Below are 27,684 nucleotides of genomic sequence, written 5' to 3'. Positions count from 1 at the left end.
TGCTAAAGCCATTATATAAAAACCCCGCGGTTCTGCACGCCGGCTTTTTGCTCAATCCCCTAATCTCAGGGCAGCGCTATCCTCCTGCCAGACGGCGGAAAAAAAGGGGCTGTCCCCTTTCATTAGGCTTCCCAGATTTTCTGCCTCTTCACAGAGCAGCTTCTGCCCCTTGAACCCACCTGTGCCACGTTTCAGGCCCCTAAAAATGTACAGTTGAGATTTTATTTTCCACTTCAGTCGGGCTCTTTATGCTGCCGAGGATAAAAGATGAGCTATTTCCTCTGAAAATGATGATTTTCATTTACTGCTAACCTTCAAAGGAAAATTAAAACACAGTGACCCCACCAAAGCAGCTAGACAGGCAACAGACTCCTTAACGTAAATCAAGTCACCATGAATATTTATTTTTTTTTTCAAATAGGTATTCGCACAATCAGGCATTTTAACATTTTTCTTTTTTTTTTTTTTAAATAGAAGTCTGAAATAAAAACGGAAAGCTACAAAGCAGTTATTTCTTTAACCACAAGGAAGAGTTTGTTTTTTTAGAAACCGTTCAAAGCTTATTTTCCCACCGCCCACTCCAAGGGCCACAGGGACCTTCTCTGTGCAGAAGACTTCACCACAGGAGAGCAGCCGGGCTCGAGGAAAAGAAAAGCACATTGGGAGCAGAGCAGCCAAAAATTCAGCAAAAAGTCTTCTTTTGGGTCAGATCCCTCCCAGAACTGGCCTCTGTGGGCCCAGGTTTGTGCAATACTTTGAACAGAGCAGGTATTCAGGCAACACAGCAACGAGGAAACACCGTACTTTGATTTTTAGAGGCTACAGGATCTGGAAAGGGTTTTGGTGAGGGGTTTTCTGGTTGTTGTGGTTTGATTTTTTAAAAATTTCTAATGAAATAAACATACAAATTATGTTAAAACACATCAATTAACATATTGGCATCAAATTGTCCTGCAGCGGAATGTGGAAGAAGTATCTGTTGAGCAAAATATAAACTTTTGTCTGAACTTAAGAAAGCTATTTTTTGATTTTTGTTCCATTCTACAAAATCATCAACAACCCAGAAGGGCTAAAAATGAACTCAGTTTTTTTGTGTTGTGGTGTTTTTTTAAATTTCCACATTCCCTTTAGACACACAATGGGCTTGCTTTATTTTAGAAGGTGTTATACCTACTTCAACGTTTCAAAACAATCACATATAGTATATTTAACAAAATTCAGGAAAGCTGTAGGTGACCTGAAAACACTTGCTAAGAAATAAGATGAGAATCTGGCTTAAGTCAGAGCAGTCACATTTGACAGCACTGAGATTTACCTGAATTTCATTGTCTTTGAAATAAACGTACTAGAACACATTTAAATCTGAACAATGATGCCAGAAGAAAATTATCCCACTGATTGCTTTCTTTTACTTCGCTGCAGAACTTAAACATTCACAGACAAAACTTCTCAAAACCGTAACAACTGTAGCTCTATTGCTTCTAAATGTGATTTCACAGCATTCATTAATATTACCAATTGCTTATTCTTTTAGTAAACTAATAATGCAGAAAGTCTCTGGGTCCAATATTTATTTTAGGCTTTAAAAAAAACCTGAAGTGTCAAAAAAACCCTGAAACAACAACAAAAAAAACCACCCAACCAACCAAAAGGCCATGTGATACTTGAAACATACCTGAAGACTGGCTTGAAGCTCTTTATTACTACCAAGTTTTTAATAAATATTTCTCTTAAGCATGTTCATATAGATGAGAGTTTAAGTATAATAAGGTTTAAATTTTCTTTAGTAAATAAAACCACATGTGAAACATTCAGTTCAACACATTATGTATATTTCTGGCATAATTAAAAGACAATAGCTCTGGGTAAATAATTATATTACATATTTATAACTATTGCAAGAATAGACATGTTTTATATAACCTTCAACTTTAAAAAAAACAAGATATACAATTGAGAGTATTAGAAGAGGATATTCAAATCTTGCAAAAGATTATCCAATCTTTCTTCCAAAAAACCAAAAATCAGAATAATGCAAGTAGTTTACTGGCCCCTTCTTTCCCCCCCTGCTCCTTTCCCCCTTTCACACACACAAAGCAGCATCGCAACCAACTCGTGTGTGTTCTCCCTCTAGAAATGTGTCATGGTCAATAAAAGTGGTTACAGAACCGTATCCCCTCTAAATGAAGAGGTCACTGGACACAAACACATAGTTGTGTTTCCTTTTACAACTCCTTCTCCAATGTCAAATGTTGTACTAACTTAGAGGGGATGATTAATTGCATTTATGTTCCATAAAAAAAAAACCAAAGTGAATCAACCACTTAAATTTTTAAATTGTCCTTTTCTAGTTGATAAATTACTCAAAAATTACTCCACTCCCACATGCCTTAACATTACTATTCCACTGCGCCGTTTCTCCAAGTATCTAGCGGGCATCAATTAACACTCGTTGCAGTTAAAATGTCCAACTTTGCTTTTCTGACAAGTAATGTATCTGCAGGTACATTAACATTCATAAGGATTGAAGCGTAAATACAAAAAGTAACCTTTGTAAACAGTTCTCAATGTCATACCCAACACAGAATGGTCAACGGAGCGTTCGAGTCACCGCCGTTAGGACAGAAACAACCTTACAACTCAAATATATACTCGTTAGCCAAACATATCCTACGGAATATGAGAGCTGCCAACGCGAAGGTGAGCAGGACGATGAGCACGGTGGAGCCCGTGTGGTTGATGTTGACCCTGGGCTGCTGTACCCGGTTGAAGTCGGCTGAAGAAGGTGGCCGCCGTTGACTCTGCTGCTGGGCACGGCGCTGCCGAGGGCTCAGCGATGTGTTGGTGGCCACCGGAGGAGGAGGCTCTGGACCGGCCGCTGCGCTGCTGTTCTGAGTGTCAGACTGGAAAAAGGACACAGGAGGAGTTGTGAGGCAAGACAACGCATACGGTTATTCAAGGAATACAATCATTAGGACTAAAACGTACTCTGCAGACAATTGTTAAGACTTGAAAGCCTGACAATACATGTCACTAGTGGTTAATAGATCATTACAGCCATCAAGTCTTTTAAGTCTGGAGAAGAGAAGACTGAGGGGGGATCACATCAATGCCTATAAATACGTAAAGGGTGGGTGTCAGGAGGATGGGGCCAGTCTTTTTTCAGTGGTGCCCAGTGACAGGACAAGAGGAAATGGGCACAAACTTGAATATAAGAAGTTCCACCTAAACATGAGGAGGAACTTCTTTCCTGTGAGGGTGGCAGAGCCCTGGAAGGGGCTGCCCAGAGAGGTGGTGGAGTCTCCTTCTCTGGAGACATTCCAAACCCACCTGGACACGTTCCTGTGTGACCTGAGTGGACCTGCTCTGGCAGGGGGTTGGACTAGATGATCTCCAGAGGTCCCTTCCAACCCCAGATCATTCTGTGATTCTGTGATCATTTTTGTCTATGCGCTCTCTTGAAAAGCCTATTTCAAGCTCAAATTAGTAGTTCTAAGGACAAGGGAAGTCGAAGAAAGTCTGTGAAATGGTATTTGAATTCTAAATGTGTTCCAAATCAAGGTATTTAAAATATTTTTGTCTAGGATTTGCTTAACACTTTTCAGTTCAAGAAATCTTCAATAATCCTCCAGATAGTTACGTCTCCAAGGATTTGTGATGTCACCTATACTGAAGGGGAAAAAAAGTTGGGGAGGGGAAGAAAGGAAGTACAGAAATTCAGAGACCTCCAGTTAAGCAACACTGCCCCTCCTTCCTGTGGGCAGCTGGGTCCAAATATCAGCTCTCACCACCACCAATGGAAAAAAACAAAACCAAACTCCTGAAGAGGAAACATCCAAGTGATTCCAGCACAAGTAATTGAGCACTGTACCTACACAGGTACATACCCATTGCCCTCTGCTGGTCAAACGTTGGGCTACCATTATGTGCAGCAAAAAAAATAAATGTTAGCAACTGATGTTCAGCTCAGGGGACTATACTAACAAAAATAATTTTTCAGTTTTTAAGATTGAAGCAATGGGTTCCAAGATTTCACTGGCCTAATTCTGCCTGCAATTTTAAATGTCCAAGCTTTCAACATTTCAATGTTAAAAATAATGATCCAGCATAGTTGATGGAAATACACATTTTGACAAGCTTCAATTTTAAAGTGTTTAAAAAACAGTAGCTCTGGCAAAAAGTTACTTTAAGTCTTCTTTTTACTTCTCAGAGCAATTTGCAGGTGTTCCCACTGCAACCTGCAGCTGTTTGTTCCAGAGTTTTGCCAGAGTACGTTTTCCTTCCTCCTCCCTTCTTCTAAAAGATTTATCATGGTTACAGCTGGTAAAGCCAGAATTCTGGACATTTTATATTTGCTTCCAAGCTTTGGCTACATGCTCTGTATGTGGGAGAAGAATCTCCAAACCTTCAGGCTGTCAGTGATTTGACTAGCCCAGGGAAGAGACCTTCCTTTCCTACCTCCTCATCACTGCTATTTCCCACTGTTTATTATCAGCAAGGAATTAATGATGTAATTACTCACCACATTTGACAACTTGCCTGTTTACACAGGTTTCTTGCCTAAGCAAGCAAGCAGCTTGGGTAGCTTCAAATAAAAATGTTTTTAAAAGATTTATTTTTTCAGCAGAGACAGCCAAGAACACCACGAGCAGCGTGCCACGATTTCCACTACACCGCAGAAGAAAGTTGTTCTGCTTCATACTGAACTCACTTGAGAGCCCCTCAAGCCAAGGAAAATAAAGACTTAGGGAAGCTGAGCCTTTGAAAATAAAGTTCCTAGATTCATCTACCCTCCCATCTTTCAGAAGAGGAGAGGAAGAGAAGTGAATTCAGGAAGCAAGAACTGCAAATTCAGCAGGCAAAGTGTTGTTACTCTTAAAGTAGCTTTTTTAAAAAGGAATATAAAAAAAAAATAAATCTAGAAATATTCCTGATCCTTCATGCTTCCTAACTAAAGTAATCATCACTAGTTGTCACATACCTGGGTTTCTACCACATATAAATATTTTTACATACGTTCATGTTCTCATTTCACATGGGACTTTTCTGCTGAAAATTAACTTAATCATTATCTATTAAATCACAATAATCAAATAAAACAAATTTCTTAGAAATGGGATTAATTGAAAAAAAAAAATCAGATTCTTTTTCTTCAAGAAAATGCTGGCAATGCCTTGGTATTTTGGCTAGTTCTACTTTATTAGCCAGGCTTTGTAATAAGAAGAATAAAATAAAATCGTTTATTAAATCCTGAGCAATCTGGAAAAATCCTTATTGTGGGGAACAAAGTATGCTATTAGCATGTTTATATTTCTACATAGCTCCAAAATATGTTGCAAACACGCAACAGATGGTCTGACGTTATTTGACGTGCTTTAGTTTTTTTCAGCGATCTGCAGCCCCATCCTCTCTAAAAAAGAGAGCTTAGCTGGGATTTGTCTGCAATTTATCAGGGAATTGAGATTGCATTTGCTACAGTCACACCAGCAGCTGCCCTGGCCCACCACCAGCCCTTGGGCACGTCTGAAACCATTATGTAAGGTTCTATGCCGAGAAGTGTTAACACATTAAGTGTCATAACTTCACATGGTAAGAATATTTTTATTCAGATTTACTTAAGGGGTTATAAAAAAAACAGGAAGATACCCTTAATTAATATTTAAAAGTTGCAAATTATCACTGAACCATTTTTTGCTTCTAGCTAAGTTTTCTATTGCAAAAAACTACAATATATTATGCAGATGGTAAATTGTAGCACTTCAGACACCATAGTATTTTAATGACCCATTAATCCATATGTTAAAGGAGCTACTGGGAATAAAAATTGCTAGAAGAACATTATTTATTCTTTTTAAGAGAAGGAAGTGAAAGCGAAGAGACCGCTGTTTCTCAAAGCGATTTAGCGCGCTGTTTGCTAAAGTTTACACACGGCTTTTATATAAACATATGCAGAAGTTCTAGAAGAAAAGTATGAACTACGTATTTGTAATGAAGCCTCCAGTCAGCTTAAAAGTATTGATTTCATGTTCAAACTATGCTTGCACTGGCACTGATAAAGCTCAAAGACAGCCCATACCGTGGTGCCTGCTGGATCCTGGGCTGCTCTGGCTGCACTGTCCTGCTGGGGCTCCCGGGACGCGGCTGGGTAGTTCAATCCTGACACGTTTGAGGGTCCAGCATCAGACTTCCTGGATGAGTTGACTTCTGCCTGCAGGGAGCACAAAGGCACGCTTCAGAGACAAGATCACAATTGCTCCAGAGAGAGCTGGCTTATTCTGGAATGTGTGTTTTAATGTACGGAGAATGAGACTTACTGAAATGTAATAATCAAGTACGCCAACCGCGTTTTGATTACACACCAACTGGTTTAAAAATTCTCATCTTTAGAAATAAGAGTATAGATGTGCAAACATCAGTTTAAAAACCAATTTTGTTTGCATGTAACAACAGGTCTAACGTTCAAAAAAAGCCACACAGATGCAGAGAGTAAAAAAGCAAATTCTTTAGAAGATCCAGCACAACGTTATGCCAGAAATAACACCACTTTTTAAAACTTCTGTTTCTCGTGTCCTTAAGTGAGTGCTGACCACTGTGGTTACAAGTGAACCTATACAGCCTGCTTCTCAGGAGGGCTAACGAGCCTCACGTAAGTGCTAATTTAATGTGACTATATTGGTCCTAGTACCAAAGCTGCCTCCCAGCTGGAGTGATGGCACTACTCTGTGTCAGGCACATATACCTCAGTTTCCACTGCACAAGCAGAGCAAAAGGAAAAATACAAGTCTTATAATACTGCTTTTGTATGCGTTTAAAAAATGTCTAATAAGCATCAACTCCCAGAATTCAGGTTTCATGCTTTTAGAAATTTTAGACAAGCCATCAGTAGTGACACGTAGAAGATCATGAACAAATCTCTTGTTAAACCAGTACATATGCCTGCAATAATCCCTTGGGAATGGAAAAGGACATAGCATCATAGTTCTGAACTGAAACACTTTAAAATTTATACAGATTTAAAAAAAAATAACAGTTCATGACCAGATCAATTTTTATCAGCAAGCAAGTCACCTCCCAAGTTACATATTTAGATCTCAACGTATTATAAAGATGACAATTTCAAATCTAATACCTGTCTTCAAAGCAGATATAAGTAGTGGTAGTAGTAATAAGAAATAATGTGTATTAGAAAACAACCAGTTATGGCGATAACAAGCTGATAACATCGTAAGATAACAATATTCTTTTTCATGATGTAATTTTGTGCAAGGAAATTAAATTCCCTCTTTCTTGATGTATATTATCTCAGGAGAATCCAAAAAATACACAATTGAAACAACCTGAAGATGAACTTAAGATTTACAAACACTTACTCTCTGACAACACTGCTTTCCTTTTGCACTTGACTACTATGAACTCCAATGTTAAACAGGACAAGTTATGACTCAGATATAGAACAACAACAAAACACCACAAAATTACGAATAATTTAGGCTGGAATGGACCTCTAGATGTCACCTGGGCCAACTCTCTCCTCAAAGTAGTGACGTTCAGTCAAGTTTTGAGCATCTCCAAAGCTGGAGACTCCACAGCCTCTCTGGGCAGCCTGCTCTTGCATTTGACAACCTGCAGAGGGAATTTGCCTTTCCTGCATCATTTTGCAAGTTCCTTCCCCAGAATTAATTTTACTGCAAAAGACTGGTATTAAATAACTTCTTATAATCCCAGGATCACCTAGAAAAAGTTAGGAAATCTCTTTTGAAGGATCAAGATAATGTAGAGATTGCTAGTATACTTGGTAGTAGAGAGGCCCTCTCAAATTACGCACTAAATCAGCAATCTGATGTTAATCTCACCCCATAAATTGACATGGAATATATCCAAATGATTCAAAACTTTTGTATTCCCTGCCAGCAATTCATAATACTAGTTTACTACAAACACATCAATCAAATGCCTCAGCCTAACATCAAACAAATAATAACAAAGCAAAGCAGAGACATGTGAAGCTTAAAAAAACCCAATCCCTAAAATTTGATTCGAGAAAGGGAGGGAAGGTGCAACCAGATGACAGAACTGATTTACCTTGTAAAAAACCCACAATGGATTGTAAAAGGCTGTAGAAACCTGACACTTCTGTTCATTTTTCCCTTGCTGAGTGTTTGTTCTTAAGAGGTGGAGTTACATGGAATGCACCAATATTCTTTAGAGATTGATGTCCCTAAATCTTTCATTTTAGAACTGAAAAAAGTATGAAATGTAAGTTAAGAGTTCTTTCTACAAAAAAAAACCACCCAAAAAATCAAAACTATACTCTGGTATTCCTAGAATTTTGTGATGAAAATTAGCAGTTCTTACGTAAAAAATAATCCTACACTTTTTAACCCTAATATATTGTAAAAAAGCCAGGAGCAGGCACTCCATTGCTTCTCTGTGTAGCTCAGCTTTAAACTCCATCCCTATACCTTCTCATCGTTGTAAAATATTTTGAGATACTTTTATCATAAGTACTGTTACACATAGACCCAACTGTGTCAACATGTCTGGATGTGAGACTACACAGACATATGCAGGTCCTGCAAAACTGGCAGTAGTGCTCCACAGGAGGCAATCTTCACTCTCATGGCACACACACATACACACACACACACAGACATAAAAGGCAGTGTTTAGGACAAGAAGGAGAACAATGGTGATAAAAGAGGACATCCCAGCATCCCTGACCTCAGTGAGGATGCATTCTGCACCAATGTCACACTGTCATCATATATTTCACTGTAGCTCCCTGCCTCATGCACAGCAATCTTCCTTAGTGGCTGATTTAAGAGTTTAGTGGAAAACCCAGTGAAAAATGACACTGTGCATGCAAGACATGCAGTTTCCTAAGGCACGTGTTTGGCTAAACAAACCTTACTTTCACTGAAACACAAGCTAGAGAACACATTTTTGGGTAACAGCAACTTCCATACCAGAGTTCAACTTTCAGTATCTTCAGCTGCAGAGTAGTTCAAAAGAATTTGCAACCATTTTTCAGTAGGAATATGTTTTATTCCTTCCATAAGCCAAAAAGAGAAAAAGAAAAAAAAAAAGAATCACAAAGAAAAAAAAAATTTAGGTTAGCTTTGCCCAAACTTTCCTAACACTTATGACAAGACTAATTCTGGAGAATTTAATCAAGTTATTCATGACTGAAAACACAGAAGTAAAAACAACACAGATAGGCAGTTCTTACCACAGTGCTCACCACTGAAATTATAGCTAATCAACTAGTGCTTGAGATGCACAATTTATTAACTGGCACATTGCAAAAGATACACTCCTATTTTTTTCTTTCAGACTGTCCTAAAAAAACCCCAGGTTTCCACGTAGTGATTGATGAGGATTTATGAATGTTTCTGCAATCCACAAGTTTTGCTTTGCCTCAATAGTTTTTTTAATTCTATACAACAGAGATAAAAGTTTAAACAGTGACTTCACCTTGAAGCTGATTTGTCTGGCAAGCTCCTTAGCCTCCTTGTCTGCCTGGCTCGACACGCTTCCGGATGTGAGTGGTAAGAGGGCTGTCTTCATGGATGTGCCACACATTTCACAACAGAAGTCTTGTGACCTGGCCACAAACGACACAGCTCAGAATAGCATGTTCTCATCATGTTCCCCTCTGCACTTGTTTAAACAAACTATTTGCAAAAGAATCCACAGAAAAGACAAGTGGCGTCAAGACCAGTAGCTTAAAAGTACTTCTCCCTGCCCCAAATCGCACTATCTTGAAAAAATATGTTGAGAATTATCTATACTACAAATACATATTCTCTCATGACATTTAGGAATATATTAACAACTGAATTACTTTATTAATTATTATTTTACCATTTTAAAACTTACTTTCTATCTGCAGCAAATTAAAATTGCAAATTATAAAGATCTAACTATTATTACAAATATTAAACTGGACCCAGGAACTTGCACCTCATATCCGGGAATTTCAGCTTCTGCAAGAGCATTGCCTTTCCCCTCCAGCACACAGAATTTGTCTATAGGGCACACGGTAGGCAGCTCTCCAAGCCAGTGAGAAACTACACCACCTTGGTAGTACAGCATCAAGACCAACCCACCAAACCCTACCTCTCAGGAGGGTTTAATCCCTCTGATTCAGTGCCATGCTAACAGGAAAGTTGCAGCTTCCTACTGGCTCATCATACAGGCAGAATAAGCTCACAGCTGCCTTCAAAATAAGGTACAATTTGGAATAAAAATAACAGTAATAGGGATACAGTCTTTCAAGTACCTTCTCCCCAGATGGGGAAAGGAGAAAGACAAAAAAAAAACCTACAGGTATAAAAATTTATTTAAGTATAATCACAGAATAGCTGAGGTTGGGAGGGACCTCTGGAGACCATTGAGTCCACTCTCCCTGCTCAAAGCAGGGTCAAACAGAGCACATTGCTCAGGTCTGTTTCTAGTTGCATTTCTAATACCTCCAAGGATAGAGACACCACCACCTCTTGGACAACCTCTTCACAGTAAAAACGTTTTCTTGCATCCAGATTTAATTTTGTAGGATCCAGTTTGTGCCCATTACCTCTTGTCCTGTCACTGGATGCGACCGAGGACAGCCTGGCTCTGCCTTCTTTACATCTTCTTGCAGATATTTGTACACACAGATAAGATCCCCTGAGCCTTCTCTTCTCCAGGCTGAACACTCCCAGCTCTCTTAGCCTCTCCTGGTGTGAAACACGTCCCAGCACCTCCATCACCTTCATGGCACTGCACTGGATTTGCTCCAGTAAGTCTCTGTCTTTCCTGTACCCTGACCTGGACACAGCCCCAGGCTGGACCCACTGCTCCAGACATCTCACCAGTGCTGAGTACAGAGGAATGATCATTTCCCCTGACCTTCTGGCAATGCTCCTCCTGATGCATCCCATAATACCATTAGCCTTCTTTGCTGCAAGGGCACATTGCTGCCTCATGATCAGCTTGGTGTCCACCAGGACCCCTGGGTCCTCCCCTTCCAAATTCCTATCCAGCTGCTCAGCTGGTGCTACTCCTCCCCAGGGGCAGGACTTTTGCTTTTCTCTTTGTTGAACAGAAAAATCATTCAGAAGCTGTTGCTTCATTTTTTTAGTTGTTGTTGTTTCATTATTATTATTACTTACTTAAGGGAAATGACGCATCTTTGTTTTGGTTGTTTTCTCCAAACACTTACACCTACTATCAATTCCATCACACTCATTTTCCCTCCCCGCTGCAATTACCACTGCATCACAATGTTAATTTTATCTCTAAGCCTGAATTTCAGACAAACCTCTAATTTGACCACACAATGCTGGAAGAAACACAGCCCTCTCAAAGTATTTTTGACCGTAAGCTCTGAGTTTGCACAATGTTCAGGAAAAAAAAATAATAAATACATATGTAAGGCATAGAACTTTTTTTATATTTGGAATAAATGCAAGAGAACAGACTGAAGTGACTTATTTTCTATTCAATGCTAAAAGAGAGAGAGTGTGTGTGTGTGTATATATATATATGTACCTACAGTAACAAACTTAGTGCTTACTTCTTTGCAAGAGCTCTTCTTTCTTCCGGTGTATAATCTAGAGATCCTATTGCTCCTTCACCTTTGGTTGGCATAAATCCAATAATGGCTAGTAAAGCTGTTCTTACTAAAATGGGAAAACAGAGATACAAACAAGGTTGCAGAAAGAACTGTTATTTCACCTCACTCTACACTCAGTACAGAAAAGTTGCAGTTCTGCCCACAAGACTTCATTTTTTCCAAAAGAATAGCCTGAATTCCATACAAGCAGCACTCTTTTTTTTGGTACACAGCAAGGCTCTCTTCATTTTTTTATATTTCACATTATAAATTCAAGGTAAGGCCTTATTCTTCCATGAGCCAACACAGAGAAGAAAAGACAAGTTGTCACAAAAATGCTGCATGAATATAGAGTTCCAGACTTTAAAAATGGATTCTGAAGAAATAAAGGTAAGGCAGAATTAACATATAAATGGGGAGGAAAAGAAGAGGATTCATAAGGCATTCTTCTTTTTGTGTGTGTTGTCTTTTAGACACAAATTCTGCAATTCAGTGCACATAAGCTCAGTGGTTTACTTTTATGCAATGTAGCACAGAATTTGTTCTTTTTATGTCATTACGCTGGGGCAGGAGCTTACTTAAATACTAACAACAGCTCATAACAGAATTGTCATCTAAAACACCTCTTTTGACAATATTTATCCTTCAATTTTACACAGTCATGAAATTTAAGAATTCAAGACACTCTGCTAGTTGATTTGGTAAATAAATATCACATGAAAATAAGCACCATAAAAAAGAGATAGGATTTTTACACATCCTACTTAAAAGACAGTATTTTTACTCTTTTAAAAAAACCTAAGAAGCTTCACAAAACTGGAAGTGGTCCACTAAAAAACTCCTAAGAACTTATCAACATATTTTAAAAGTGCAACTGATATCCAAAGAAATAATCGATGTACTGTACTCAGCAAAACTAAAATTATATAAACACAGAAATATTGCCTTGGATTGTGTTAACTCTCAATTTCTGTGATAGTGTAACTTAAAAAGGTAGAAAACATTCAGTTATTCTGAACTCAGACCACACTGTCTTTCCTCTTGAGTGTTCAGAAGCACAGCATCAGAACTAAAAGCTGACCACACTCCTCTCTATCAATATTCAAGCTGGTTTTAGCGATTATACAAAAACAGGAGAAAGTAATACGATTTAAAGTATTTTCATAAGAACAATTGAAAAAAAAATAAAACAAACCCAAACAACATTCTAAGTAGTCTGAGAATTTTTGATGCTTGTGCATCCAAATAAATAAGAGCTTACCACTGTTGCTCTGTTTCTCAACCCTTTCACCCCACATTTATTTAATACCATTCCCAAATCCTCCCATGTTGCTCTTTCATGACTAACATTTCTCAAGTTGTCCCACATTTTTACTCCCTCAAAAATCTATCTCCTTTTCCACTATAAACATTCTTTATGAGATTTTTTTTTTCAGTTTAAAGATCTAGTTGCTTGATGGGGGTAACATTTTCCAAATAATTGCTACTTACTACTCCATGACGGCTGCCACGTTTCAGGATGATGCCCTGAGATGCTTAAACAAATTTTCTTCCCCACTTCAAACCTGCCATTGGCCTTCAAAGGAAGAAGAAGGATATCTTAAAACATGCTGAAGTAAACTACTGGGTTTTAGTACAAGTTGTAAAAAAAAAAAAAAACCCAAACAAATCTATTTGCAAACAATACTTGATAATTATATTACTGACAAGCTCATAGAATTAGCATTTAGATTTCTCAACAAAGAAGTCTGCCCTCTGCCTCTATTCATGTATGAAGAAACCCTTAACTGACACCTCACGTGCCCCAGTGTGACGTGGTGGCTTGCCTGTTGCTCCTGTAAATACCCACACACCACATGCAGAGCCTGAAAAGCTAAAGCTCTGTGAAACCATGCCCAAATGTGGGCTTCTGCTCCAAACCATAGGTCTTGCCTTCCTACCTGTGGCCGATGTCTCCAACAGAGACCAAGAGGCCCCATGAACAGAACAGATTAGACAATCACATCAGCAATGTGGCTACTCCCAGACAAAACTTCCCTTTATTAGGAGCAAAGCTTCGTCAATTGGCAGCATTAACAGTACTATGCCACCTTTCTTACAAATATAAAATTACCTTAAATGCCAGGAATGTCTCTCTGACACCTACAGTTAAATTGATCATGTAAAAAGGAAAAAATGAATAAACACGCTTACCGTCAGCAAAATAATGCTGGGTGGTTTCATGGGATACTCCGGTGGTAACACTATTCGCCCGTGATAAATCCCTCCATCAAAATCTGAATCTGGAGGGCCTCTGACAGTAAAGTGCCATTCAAAAAGATTATCCTAAAATGTCCCCATCAAAGGGAGAGGAAAAAAGAATAAAAAACTAAATAAGAGTGTGTCAAAGAAGTAGACAAACACCGTTTTCTTGAACAAGGACAGGGTAAAGAAATAGTGCACAGCACAGGTTTTAAAAAGTCAAAATGGCATGGAGAGTAAGACAACCAAAGTGCTAAGATTCTGGTTAAAAGGATAAAATATTGTAGCTGTCTGGTAATTTTCTTACACAGTGGTTTTGCTGCAACCCTCAAACTCATTATTCAAGCTCTCCATTCTAGTTGTATCAATTATGATAAGTGTTTTATTACCTGACAGATGGAAAGCTGAGTCAAGCAAGGGAACATCGGGTCTTTGCCCCAGTGATTAATCATTTATTGAGAACAGAGGGGAGACTCACCCCAAGAAACAAAATCAGTAACAGCCCCCCCAAAACCCCCTCCATGCCCTTGCCAACACAGCAACTTGACTCACACCCCAGAGAATTCCCATCCTTTTGCTTCTCCATAAATGTATTGGGTTTGCATGACAAGGTTTTGGTAGCAGGGGGTTACAGGGGTGGCTTCTGTGAGAAGCTGCTAGAAGCTTCCCCCATGTCCAATACAGCGAATGCCAGCCAGCTCCACGATGGACCCACTTGCTGGCTAAGGCTGAGTCCACCAGCAATGCTGGTAGTGCCTCTGGGATAACATGTTTAATAAGGGGAAAAAAAACCAGCCTGCACACAGCAGCCAGAAGAGAGGTGCGAGAATATGTGAGTGAAATAACCCTGCAGACACCGAGGTCAGTGAAGAAAGGGAATGAGGAGGTGCTCCTGGCACTGGAACAGAGATTCCCCTGCAGCCCGTGGTGAAGAACACAGTGAGGCAGATTGTCCCCCTGCAGCCCGTGGAGGTCCACGGTGGAGCAGATACCACCTGCAGCTCATGGAGGACCCCACACCAGAGCAGGTAGATGCCTGAAGGAGGCTGTGACCCTGTGAGAGATCCATGCTGGAGCAGTCTGTTTAAAAGACCTGCACCCCACGAAAGAGACCTACACTGGAGCAGTTTGTAAAGAACCGCAGCCTGTGGGAAGGACTCATGTTGGAGAAGTCCATGGAGAACTGTCTCCCGTGGTAGGGACCCCACACTGGAGCAGGGGAAGAATGTGAGGAGACCTCCCCCTGAGGAGGAAGGAACGGCAGAGACAACATGTGATGAACTGACCACAGCCCCCATTCCTCATTCCCCTGCGCCGCAGGTTGGGGAGGAGGTAGATAATTCTGGAGTAAAGTTAAGCCCAGGAAGGAGAGAGGGGTGAGAGAGAGATGTCTTAAGAGTTAGGTTTTACTTCTCATTATCCTACTCTGATTGTGATTGGTAATAAAATTAAACTAATTTCCGCAAGTGGAGTCTGCTTTGCCCATGATGGTAACTGCTGATGGTAACAGTCTTTATCTCGACCCATGAGCCCTTCATTCTATTTTCTCTCTCCTGCCCAACAGAGGAGGGCAGTCATAGAGCAGCTTTGGTGGCCACCTGGCATCCAGCCAGGGTCAACCCACCACAATAAACAATTTTGAAATAGCTACTGTGCCTTAACGCACAACAGGTGCAATTTCAAATTTGGAATATTATTTTCATTGGACATGTATAAATAACTTCTCTTTAAGCGTTACTTCTTTGGGGTTCTGTGTTTGGCTTTGTGTATCAGATCTTGTGATGTCCACAGCTTCCTGGATATTTACAAACCAAACAACTCCTACTGTTAGGACAGGACTCCAAATGAGGCTTGCTGTCAGTGAGCGATACCTCTCAGCTAATGCTGAACATGGGTGCTGTGGGGCTGTGACTGTCCATCTAGTTACAATTTTTTCAAGGATGGAGGTAACTGTCAACATTTCCAGTATTTCCTTTCATCTGCCACTGTTGTTGTCCCAGCAAGTTGCTGTTCTAACCCAGAAATAAGACCTTCACCTAAGTTACAAGTAATAGCATGAACTAAACTTCACGCTTCACCACAAGAAGGTGAAACACAAGGTACAGACAAAAACTAGTTGATAATAAGGTGCATTTTGTATCACCTAGGCACATGCTATTTTCTCTAAACCTGCTAAGTGTGCTCCGCATTTCAGCTGAATCAAAGCCCTGAACTGAGTAACACAGAACACGGAATTTTGTATTATTCCACTGCAATCAGATGGGGTTTCTGTTTAAGCTTATAACCAGCAGAGCTTCACTGTTCTCTCAGCCCAAAAACTGGAATTGCACCCATTTAAGTTTTTCACAGTTTTTTAATGCAAAATAGTGGATTCTCATAGATCACCTAGGTTTAAGTGCTTTGTTGAGCGACTCAGCAACTGAGGCAGATGTCAGGTTTAGGTGTAAAAGCTTAACAACCATAATGTACTTATGTAGTCTCAGGGAGGAAGAGGAGGAATAAACACATTGTACCTGTGCAATAAAATTACTCAGGTGCAATGTAAAACCAGTATGTACTTTCCCTCACAAGCTGGAACTACAATACCATTAAAGTGGAATTCTGCTGTTGATTCCCATCACAGGAAAAAAAGAACTGAATCAGTTCTAAAAGGTCTGCTACTATCTAAATACGTACATTTTAAATACATACACATACAGAGAACTTTGAGTATATATTAATAATGCAGCCTAATTACAAGTTCTTGCAAACAGACAGAGAAACAAACCTCCAAAGGCTGTGCATGGTAATGATCTGTAGGATCCTTCAGCTCTGCAGCCTCTTTCATCAAACGTTTGACAGCTGAAAAAGAGAAAGCGTAAGACATGAAAATAGAGGAAAAAGAAATAATACACATTGCATACAAAAATACACCAACATTTCTTGAAGAGGTCCCTTCAACTAACTGATCTTTTTCAGCACATCCCAGCTTCCTCACTGGAGTTAACAATCCAAGTCACAATATAAATTACTCATGCTGAGCACATCTTAAATGAGTTATATAAGCACAAAGTTATGAAAAATGTGTTGCATGGTCAGAGTTTCTCAACACTAAACACAGGGACTAAATTAGTTTTACATTACTAATTGTACCAAAGACACGAGGAAAAACACAGGTGTCATTAACAGAGTTTCAGACTTTAAATACAAGGTGTACAAGACTAATAACCTCAGTATTTTATTATAAATGACATCATGTGCATCTTTGAACAACTGCTGACAAGCTTTATCCTGACAAGCTTTATCCTGACAAGCTTTATCCTGACACCTCCCATGACTACTACACAACTACTCCCTTAATTATTCCAAAGGAGTTTAGAGAAACCAACACACCAGTAGTACAGGGAGATGAACTAGATTTGAAAATTCATATGCCATAGCCAGAAATATTTACCCAGGGCCTTTGTAATTTGAACCTTTCTACTAAGTGTGGACACAGGTATTTTTCTATCCTAAATTCAGGACAGTCATTAGTTACCCTCTCCAATCTTCTACTTCAGAACCACCAGCATCAGCTGTACTTTCTGCATCTCCTTGTTCCTTCCCCTTTAGTGAGTTCTGTTACATCACTTGTCCTGCCTGGTGTCCTCATGTGCATCATGCATTAATGCCCAATAAAGAACTCAACCTAGCTGAAGAGCTGACTACACATAAGAATTACAGAAAGGAAACTCAAGGATGCCGCCTCGTGAATAAGGTTAGGCAGAAAGGTCTTACTCCCTCCTACTTACTGGAAAAAGTGCAAATACCAGTTATCTCTATCAACTACATAGGAATAGGATTCCTTAATCCATCCTCTACACTCAGTTCAAACCATGGATGTCCCTCTCACCAAGTAGTTATCTAACTACGAAGAACAAAGACTGCCCAAATTCCCTTCCAGTGTAAGCATAAAGATATGGTCAAAGTGAAACATAGTTCCTTGAATTACAAGTCCTGGCATCACCAGCTGACTGTGGGCTGTGTAGCATGCTCACGTTCCAAGGCTTTACTCACTTTCATGATGCTGTGAGGGAAGCTACTCTAACCTTCCCACAGAGGAATTGTGATTTCCATCTACTGTGAAAAGTTCCTCTTTCGCACTTCTTGACAGCTATAAACAACAGCTCAAAGTTTGAGAATTTCACTTCTTACAACCCAAAAAGCAGACAGACCACGTGGAAATTTGTGGCTGCCAGTTGTCCCAATTCTGCTGCTGCCGGGGGGGCGTCAATTGAACACCCTGCAGAGCCCACAAGGTCACATCACCGCCAGCAGCGCCCGGGCTCCACTGAAAAACACTTTGCCTCTTTCATCTGCATTAAGGTTTACCAGTTCATTAGCGACGACTAATAAGAAAACCAGCCTGGACCAGAAAAGGCTTCAGACCCAGCATTGCTTCACAGCCAACAGGCCTGGACTCTTGCCTTCAGAAGAAGAGTAGCACGTACCAAGATGAGCTCATTCAGGAGCAAAAATGAATGAGCTCATGAAGCAAAAAGGTAACCATGAGAAAACTGAGAATGTATAGAAGGAAGCTTAATGAAGACAGAATAGTCATAGACAAGGCAGACAACTCTGTTACTGAGATTTCCCAGACAAGGGACCAAGACAGAAAATAAATACAGCCCCCCCTCTATCAGCATCACACGCTGTTAGCCATGTTCACTGAAGGAAAGTTATTAAAGCTTTCCATAGCATTACTTTATTCTCAAGAAGCCAGTCTACAGTTATTTTAAGAATCACAGAATGGTTAGAGTTGGAAGGGACCTTCAAGATCATCCAGTTCCAACCCCTTGCCATGGGCAGGGACACCTCCCACCAGACCAGGTTGCTCAAAGCCCCATCCAGCCTGCTCTTCAACACTTCCAGGGAAGCTTCTCTGGGCAACCTGTTCCAGTGTCTCACCACCCTCACAGTAAAGAATTTCTTTCTAGTGTCTAATCTTAATTTCCCCATTTTCATTTTAAAACCATTACCCTTTGTCCTATCACTACATTCCCTGATAAAGAGTCCCTCCCTATCTCTCCTGTAGCCCCTTTTAGGTACTGGAAGGCCGTTACAAGGTCTTCCTGGAGCCTTCTCTTCTCCAGGCTGAAGCAAGCATAAAATACGCTGAAAGAATATGAAATATTATTCCATGCTTGGAGCACGAAATACACCAAAACAGTGTTAGGTTTTGTATACCATAGAGATAATTTGCTGCTAAAAATTTTTCAGTATTAACCAACCTAGGATATCTTAAGAAAAAGAAGTACGCGCATATGAAAACAGGCTGAGAGAGTTGGGGTTGTTCAGCCTGGAGAAGAGAAGGCTCCAGGAAGACCTTATTGTGGTCTTCCAGTACTTAAAGGGGGTTTATAAGAAAGATGGAGAAAGACTTTACCAAGGCCTTTAGTGACAGGACATAGGGCAATGGTTTTAAACTGAAAACGGGTAGGTTTAGATTTGGCATAAAAATGAATCTTCATGATAAGGGTGGTGAGACAGTGGCACAGGTTGTCCAAGGGAAGTTGTGGAGGCCTTATCCTTGGAGGTGTTCAAGGCCAGGCTGGAGGGGCCTTTGAGCAACCTGGTCTGGTGGGAGGTGCCCATGGCCATGGCAGGGGGGTTGGAACTTGATGATCTTTGAAGGTACCTCCCAACCAAAACCATTCTGTGGTTCTATTTCCACATTGCTGAAAAATGCCAACTGTCAGGCTGCGAAGAACAGCCTGGGATGACAAAGGTTCATTCTGAGAATGTGTATCCAGCAAAGAAAACATTAAATGGTTTCCTCTTAAGCATAGCTGCTCCATTCATGAACACAGTCCCTCCTCTGGCTACTGAAAACTGCAATGAAAGAAACAAACGTAATTCACAAAGGGCCTGCAACAAGTACAGAATGTTCTTATCCAAACTTCATTAAAAAGAGTTTTGATGCAAAATATGGTATTTCAACCCACTTAAAATCACACTGAGTCATCTGAGGGAATGTTTGGCAATGGCAATTCGGAAAAATGAGAACGGTTCGTGCCCATTCAAAAAAAAGAATTGTAAACTGTCAATAAAGTCAAAAAGTATCACTAATTCAGCCAAAAGAAGAAAATTTCCAATCAAGACACTCAATCTGTCAAAGTCAGGTCATGGAGACAAAATAATCAAGGTATTTTTTAATGTGGCATGACTGTCAGCATGAAAAATAATCATGCTTTCACTGGTACACTTGGCAACAATTTATCATAATGTTCACTGACATTAAATACTGAGGAAATTAAGTTTCTGGGCTAATTCTAGAGAGCACAGGAGAGCTCCTGCCCTGGCAAGCAGAAGGCAGGTGGTGGGGGGAAGGAAAGAGTGAGTGCTGTGGGCCAGAGGCTCTGCCTGACAAGTTCTGACTCCCTCCAACACTCAAAAACCAGGACACCTTTACAGGTTTCCTGAAGATGTGCCACAGCTTGTCTACAAAAGGCAACAGTACTCAGGTACAGGAACTCAATAGGAGAAAGAGGACCAGGCAAATGGAGCTGTAGGGGTGAGGTGGGTGACATTGTCACCAAACCCAAGTCAGGAAGCACAGGGAAGGTGGTGTCAGTTCTGCAAGGCTCAGCCCTTAGTGCTTCATCACATGAAGAGACAGCATCTCGTGCACACCAAGATGATCACAGGATCACCAGTGAAATAAATACCTATTTAAGTGATATGGGTTGTGTGTGACAGTATCTTCCTCAAATGGATAGCAACCGTTTCATTCTACCAACTTCCAGTTCTCTTGTTTGAAAAAGGAAGTACATAATAAAGAAATAAATAAAGGAACCTGAAACAGCTGGCATAAAGCTAGAGATCTCCTCATCTTTCAAGTTGACTTATTTGATCCAGAAAATAAAGGAACAAAACAACCGGACAGCTTTTATTGCTTCAGCAAATGCTTTCTACTACTTCTTTTTTTTTTTTTAATGGCTGCTTGTTGGTTTTTGTTTTTTGTTTTTTTTTTTTTTTGTTTTTTTTTTCCTTCATTTTAAGGAGGTCTACTCAGGAGAAGTACAGAAAAAGTAGTAATTTTTTCCCCTGGTTCTGCTGACCGAGACAGCATAAATAAGGATGCAATTTACTTATCAAATCCAGGTTTTCCAATGAATTACTAAAACTCTTATAAAGTTTCTCTGGGATGAAGGCTCTTATAACTACTCAACCCACTTAAGCTATCAGTAAAATACAAGTAATCATCATTATGTGTTTGCCTATTAATGATGCTACTATCTACATTTAGGAAAAATGTTAGACAATAGTATTAGAAAAATTAGAAAATTGAAACCACGCAATCAATTTGAGACAAGCATCAAGGCCCTTCAATTTGATTATGAGTATGTCTGGGATGATATTTTGGGAAAGTTTTTTTAAATCCAGCTGGCTTTGGCTTTTTCCTCTCTGCTCAATACCCGACTACTCAGCCAAGAGTGCCTGACCCATGGCTGGTGTAACCACCAAATGACTTCGGAGCTCACAGTGCCCAGTGTCACCTGCAGAACCACCACCACCAGTCCCCACAGCAGCCCAAAGCACCCAGGAACCCATTCACCCAAAATGCCTGTATTTGCGTTCAAAAAAAAAATCCTGTTTACTAAAGGTCGGTTTAAATTTCATGTAAGGGGAAAAATAACAGGGAACCACAGTCAGTAAGTAGCTCAACTGCACAAAGACTGGAACACTCAATAAAAAATAAAAGTCAGGACAAAATTTATGTGTAAAGTACATAGGTTTTCTCATAGATGACAACACTCAATGAGCTTTGACATTTTAAGTAAAAAAAAAAAAAATCCCTTTAAGTGATGTGGTCACTAGAGCATGCAAGAAAAATTATTTAAAGCAAAGGGTCATAGCAGACTGGAGAATTATCAAATACTTTTACTACAGCTCTTTGATATGCAGAATGGTATTTTCTTAGTGTTGCACTCTCTAGAGAATAATTTATTAAATCTATACATACAGAGACTCGAACAGGTTCACAGCGACCTGCACAGTGTCACTAGCTAACTGTGTGCCACCCACTCCACTGTGGAGCTGATTTCCCTTGACAGTTTAGAACCTGTGAATGATATCTGATCATTGGTGAACTAAAAACAAAAAAGGGGGAAAAGGAGACCTTGAGACAAAAGTACCCTGAAATATAAATTACTATCCTTTTGTAGAATAGTGTCAAACAGTATCTGCTTTAGAAATAAACCCATGCTACCACACTTCCAAGTGAGATCCACATTACTAATGCTATCCTCCTATATCTCTGCATTTCTTGTCTTCATTCACTTTGCCCCCAACTTTCTTAACCCTTCTGAGTTCACATCTTTCTTTAAATACATTTCTTATTTCCTGTATACATTTTGTATGTCACTTCACACAAATGTGACTATATTTTCATAAAAATCCACATAGCAGTTTATAGTAATTTATTTTGAATCAAGACCATATTTACAGTTTCATTAGGACTGAAATACCCAACCTTTCTTCATTTGAAAAAAAAAAAAAAAAAAGTAACAAAAAAACACCAAACAAGCCACACATCCCAGTCACTTCCATCCAAATTAAAATCCCTGAAAGACACATGAAACTTCCAGTTGGGCAAGTCCTTAAACCAGTGATGAGGAAAACATGCTAAATAGTCTGTTTCTTTTTAAGCTCTTTCCCAAAGCTTCCCCTACTGCTTCTGTCTCCGATGGGACAGTGGACTACACAAATCTTTGCTCTGACAACTCAGCAACAGAAGTATGCAGAAATAGGCATACTTGCAACAGACCATGCAAAGATTTCCAGATTTTTCAGTCTTCTGGAATTAGAAAGCCAGCAGTAAAAGCAACTCCTACTGCTAACCATCCTTCCCATACTGCCAGCGACCACCTTAACAAACATACACCCTCCAGTGCTAAAAGAATTAGTAAAATTAAGAAGAGTTAAAACTTCAGTCTCAGGTGAACAGCATCACCATTTTAAAGTCATGTTTACTGAAATCTACTCTAGTTTTAACATTATTTTAAATACCACAATCTGTGGAACACTATTTTTCCGCACTAGAGAACTGACACTTCTCCATCTAAATAAAAGGAAACAGAGACAATGAAGCTGCTCATCACTCACTGCCTGTGTCTGATGTTCTCCACTAATCAAGTTTCCTTTTTATGCTGACCTCATGGAACAAGGCAAAACAATTAATTTTACAAAAGGGAAATGTGCAGTTGCAGAACACTAACAACTGTCTGGGGCAGCCATAAACTCCTTTAATTTTAAAATTCAGTTTGAAGGTTCCTTTGACTTCTGCTACAATAACAAACGGAAATATCATTTGCCAAGAGACAGACCAGCTGCTTCAGGGTCTCAGACATATCATTTCCCAACACCCACAACCCTCCAGAATAGCTGCTTCACACCTTCACAGCCTCATGTAGATATGTATATCCTTTAGCAAGACCCACAAGCCTCCTGCACTCATATAAAGTATTGAAAACAAACAAACACACAAAAAAAACCAAAAAAAAAAAAAAAAAGAGAGAGAATAGTTTCAACAGCCTAGTCTCTCTTTCCTCTCACCCTTAGAAAGGGCAGACCTTTCCTCAGAGCAGCAGGAAGTACAGGGCTCTTTCTGTAGCTACAATTGAAAACAACTGTTCAGTCAACACAAAGGGAGATAAAACTTATCAAACGTAAGGTGCTTGGTTGAACACGCTGAGATCAAACAATGCCTTCAGCTTTAATTTTTAACATCCACTCAACTTGTTATTTTTATTTCATACACGGAAGACACTAAGCAGCACAGCACCTACTGGCTATTTTCCATTAACTGTTTTTTATTAACAAAGAAGTGATGCATGGTCATTGTCGAGGAATACTTCTTCTTGAAAGTATACCATGGAAAGAGGAGTGCAGTTGGTAGGAAAAGCAGTAAGTGTATTGAAGGTGACAGCTAAGAGGACCACAATCTCAGCACGTTGTGTTCCCTGTGTGTCTAACATCCAAAAGCACCATCCCTTAGAAGCAGAGGTAGGACATGCTTCTGTGTGCTCTCCCACCAGTGCCCTCACTAGCCAAATTCTAGATGAGGCGGTCCTGCTGAAAACAAACAAGAAAACCCTCCCAAAACAAAATTTAAAAAAAGCATTGTTTTTTGTGGACTCTGTGTGAGTCACTGTAAAGAGCTGCTCGTAACTCTTCAAGCGTGTCTGTGTTCATACCCTCTCAGAAGACTGGTAACAACATCCTACGTGAAAGAGGGAGACTGTCACTACAAAAACAGCGACTACAAGATTTGGTGTCTGATCCTGCAGCAGGCTATGGGTCACAGCTCTTGGAGGGAAAAAAAATAAAGTGAAGAGATTATTCCAAGTAGCTGTCTTATAAATTTCATAAAATGGGGATGTTCCTGAAGCAAGAAGAGGATGAAGTCTGTGCTTTAGTCAGACAAGCTTTAATATTGATGGGAGAAGTTTATCAGCCATATGGTAGCAGGCTGATATACATTGACTAATCTATTTTGAAATCCTAAGACAGAAAATAGCTTGCCCTTTTACAAGTGCCAAAACAAGACACAAAAATACAAAGCAACAGCTTAAAAGGCTTTGCCTTATTGAGGCAATCCAAAGCAGCCTGAAGTGTGGAGTGTGAAATTTCTTCCCTTTCAAAATTAATGGTTTTTTGGGGAAGAAATTAAAAAAAAACAACCAAAAAACCAAACATGTTCATAGATGGTGTGAGGAGCCAGCTTCAGGTGAATGCCCCCACATCTCCTTGCCCTTATAGAGGGTGAGAGGAGCCAGCAGCAGCTTAGCACAGCACCCTCACCAAGGCCAGTACCTATGGAAAACCAAGAGCTGCCAGAGCACCAGCTGCGCTGCCTCTCATCAGCAGAGACACAGTGTTTGGGGGAACAATTTGTTCCATGCTGTGGAGAATTATTGTCTTTTAGATATAGTGTGATGAACCAACATTTCCTGGAGAAACTGGAATAAGGAAGAAAATGAATATATCGACAAGCAGCAATTAGCAGCAGGCCAAAGCTCAGTAGCAATATTGCTCTTGACGTGGTCTACGTGAAAGCACACAAAGAAAGGCACTCTAGAGCCTGACTGATCCTCACTGATCAATCTGGTCTAGCACACCTACTCACAGAAGAGGGATCCAGGTATCACCACAGAAGAGCTGCAGCTCCTGTCGTAGCTCTACAGCAGAATTTGGCTTAAAAGGAAGATCAATAAAAGCACAGGTTGCTTTTAATGAAATCTAAAACATGTTTTCCTCTATGATGTTTCTGATATAGGCTACTGTAATCATTAAAATAACTTACACTAAAACTGTAAGGAGTATTTGCTCTCTTTAAAAAACTACTGAGCAGACAGAAGTCACCATCTCTAACCAGAGTTTGCTCAAGTCCAAAAGCAGATTTCAACAGGAGAAGCCTCTTGTGCTGGTACAAAACAATTATTTTCCTCATTCTGTCTCCAGATAGCACATTCCAGGTTATTAAAGCTGGCCAGGACCTTAAGGTTAGCAGCTGGATTTTTTCTCTATTCAAGTCAGAACAAGAACAGCAACAGGCACGAGGACAGCTACTAGTTCTAAAGCCTTAGAGGGCTCAGTTACCAAAATAATCCCTTCAGTCCACACATGACACGACTATTTGAAATAGGAATTTGTTTTCATGCATCTCAGTGCATTTACATTAATTGAAACCACATTAATATTAGAACACTCTACACTTCCATTTTAGTTGAATGCCAAGTGTAAGATACCATCACTAAACTGCACGTGTAACTGTAACAAGATAGGAATTTCTAAAACATAATTTAACGACTGTTGGAGAAACAATATTTCTTTTCAATCTGTGTTGGTATTTATTCGATACCTTTTTGCTCATCTTTTTTAATGAAAGATTTCATCATGCATATTAAGTTACTATTGAAATAAGTGTTTTAAATCATATTGCGGAAATTTTAAAAGGGATTTAAATCATTTATAGAATTCCAGCATCCATGTGGGAAGAAATAATTTAATACATTACTAAGCTATAGAGCGTGTTTAATTTAAGAAAGCAGTACTGACCCACTGTATGAATCATTCACCTTTGCCAAGTAAAGTTCATTTTGCTACAGAACAGCACAGGTACTGAAAACCAATTCCTGTGAAGATAATTTTCTCTTGAAAAGAAGGGGAACTAGTAACAACACAGGGGAAGAACATTTCTAAATTAAACCACAAATATTTGCCCTCTCCACCCAGGTGCCAGGAGCACATCATACAGCATACCACCACTGTTTCCAATGACGTGGCAAATCATAACTAGTGAGCAAGTTCAAGTGGCCTTGTAAATTCACATATGCAACATTTCCAGTGTATCTCCCTAAAATAATAAACAAAAATCGTCCTTCCTGGTAACTATAACTAGCACATCATTTGCATTGTGATCTTTCTTATCTTTCAGTTATGCAACTTGGGTGTGAGGGCAAGGGACATAACTTAGCGATAAACACATCATGGAGGAGGCATGTTTTGTAAATAAACCTGTCATTCGCCTTTGAAAGGCACAAGTCATCACAACGTTAAGTTTCTCCCCACCTCCCACGCTCGTTATAGGACAGTATGATGAAAGAATAAAGCCACTATTCATCATAATAACACGAAGCTGATAATACCTACTTCCCAAAACCGGATTTAGGGGAAAGCGGGGGCAGGACAGCGACCGACACACAAACCCAAGTAGCCCTTACAAGCTGTGGAAGAAGTTTTGCTTCAGCAGTGACGAGCCTCTGGCTGTGTCTGCAGCTCCCAGGAGGGGAAGCCTCCGGGGCGATGAGGGGTCCCCTGACCTGTCCTCAGTTTCCCTTCCCAGGAAGCAAAACCTTCCCTTCCAGCGCCGTTCCTCAAGACATCTCCCACACCTCTTGAGGCATCCCTCTCACCTCCAGGGTTAAAAAGAAAGCCTAGGAGTTACGAGGCACGAATTTTAACACAGAACCCCAACGAAAACCACACACACCTGCCTGTAAACACGGCACGTACAGTGACACTTGCATAGAACAAACCTATGCCACACGAACCGAGCTACCCTTGGTGATCTGTCCCCTCACTCGCACCTACTGGGAAAGGAGGCGATTCCCAGGGGAAGAGGGCACGGCCACCAGGCCAGAAGTTCAAAGGTAACGCTTCCACGAACCAGCAAAACGGCGTGGGTGTAAACACACACGCACACACGCCCTCCCCTAGGCACCCAGGGTGTTTTGAACCGAATTACAGCTCGGAGGGGCCGTTTCAACACTGGGAAGCTGAAGGGACCTAGCCTGAACGGCCCACACCTCCCCGGCGCCCTGCTGACCCGCACCCGCGGGCACCGCCGCGGCCCAGAGACCCCAGCCCTCCCTCCATCTCTCCCTCCTTCCCTCCTCCCCACCGCGGCCTGGCCCCGGCCGCCACACCTGTCCCCCCACCCCCGGCAGGCGACCACCGGCCCCGGTAGCGGCCCCCGAGCCCTCCCTCCACTTCGCTACACACAGCGGCCTGGTCAACCCGCAAGGCGCTGCCGCGCACCCCCGCCCCGAACCCCCGCCCGCGGCCTGCGGGAGAAGCCGGCGGCCGCCTCCCCGGGGTCTGCCGGGCCGCCTACCCGGGCTCTTGAGGTTGTAGCGGGCCTCCATGGCAGCGGGCACCGCTCGCTCCCTCGCTCCCTCCGCGGCGATTCCGGCAGCGGCGGCCGGGACAGGGGGCGGCGGCGAAGGAGGAGGAGGAAGAGGAGGAAGGCCGGGCCCGGCTCAGCCCACCTCGCCTCGGGAAACTCCCCTGACGTGGCAGCGGCGGCCCCGCCGTGACCGCGG

General features: G+C 40.8%; 1 protein-coding gene across 2 annotated transcripts; it reads right to left on the bottom strand.

The window, feature by feature from the left end:
* Positions 1-383: 383 nt before the first annotated feature.
* Positions 384-27,671, bottom strand: UBE2J1 (ubiquitin conjugating enzyme E2, J1). 2 transcript variants are annotated; one of them, XM_014964697.1, is made up of 9 exons: positions 27,477-27,671; positions 26,584-26,796; positions 16,605-16,678; positions 13,790-13,921; positions 13,088-13,172; positions 11,558-11,663; positions 9,475-9,604; positions 6,077-6,208; positions 384-2,903 (listed from the first exon to the last, which is right to left on the bottom strand). In XM_014964697.1, exons 3-9 carry the CDS (start codon positions 16,662-16,664, stop codon positions 2,634-2,636), a joined length of 915 nt encoding a protein of 304 aa, XP_014820183.1. In that variant the 5' UTR covers positions 16,665-16,678; positions 26,584-26,796; positions 27,477-27,671; the 3' UTR covers positions 384-2,633. The 2 variants fall into 2 exon arrangements, with proteins under 2 accessions (XP_014820183.1, XP_014820182.1); XM_014964696.1 differs by lacking the exon at positions 26,584-26,796.
* Between the last annotated feature and the right edge of the window lie 13 nt (positions 27,672-27,684).

Source organism: Calidris pugnax, unplaced genomic scaffold (assembly GCF_001431845.1).
Source record: "Calidris pugnax isolate Ruff unplaced genomic scaffold, ASM143184v1 scaffold219, whole genome shotgun sequence".
Classification (NCBI taxonomy): Eukaryota; Metazoa; Chordata; class Aves; order Charadriiformes; family Scolopacidae; genus Calidris; species Calidris pugnax.
This window is presented reverse-complemented; position numbering and strand designations above follow the sequence as displayed.

What these genes read in the sequence shown, in the direction of transcription:
- UBE2J1 (XM_014964696.1), bottom strand. Translation starts at nt 27,507, where the DNA reads ATGGAGGCCCGCTACAACCTCAAGAGCCCGG. An exon ending in ACCATGCACAGCCTTTGGAG is followed by an intron (nt 13,922 to 16,604) that starts GTTTGTTTCTCT and finishes GGGACATTTTAG; the next exon opens with GATAATCTTTTTGAATGGCA. An exon ending in GTGGCAGCCGTCATGGAGTA is followed by an intron (nt 11,664 to 13,087) that starts GTAAGTAGCAAT and finishes TTCCCATTTTAG; the next exon opens with TAAGAACAGCTTTACTAGCC.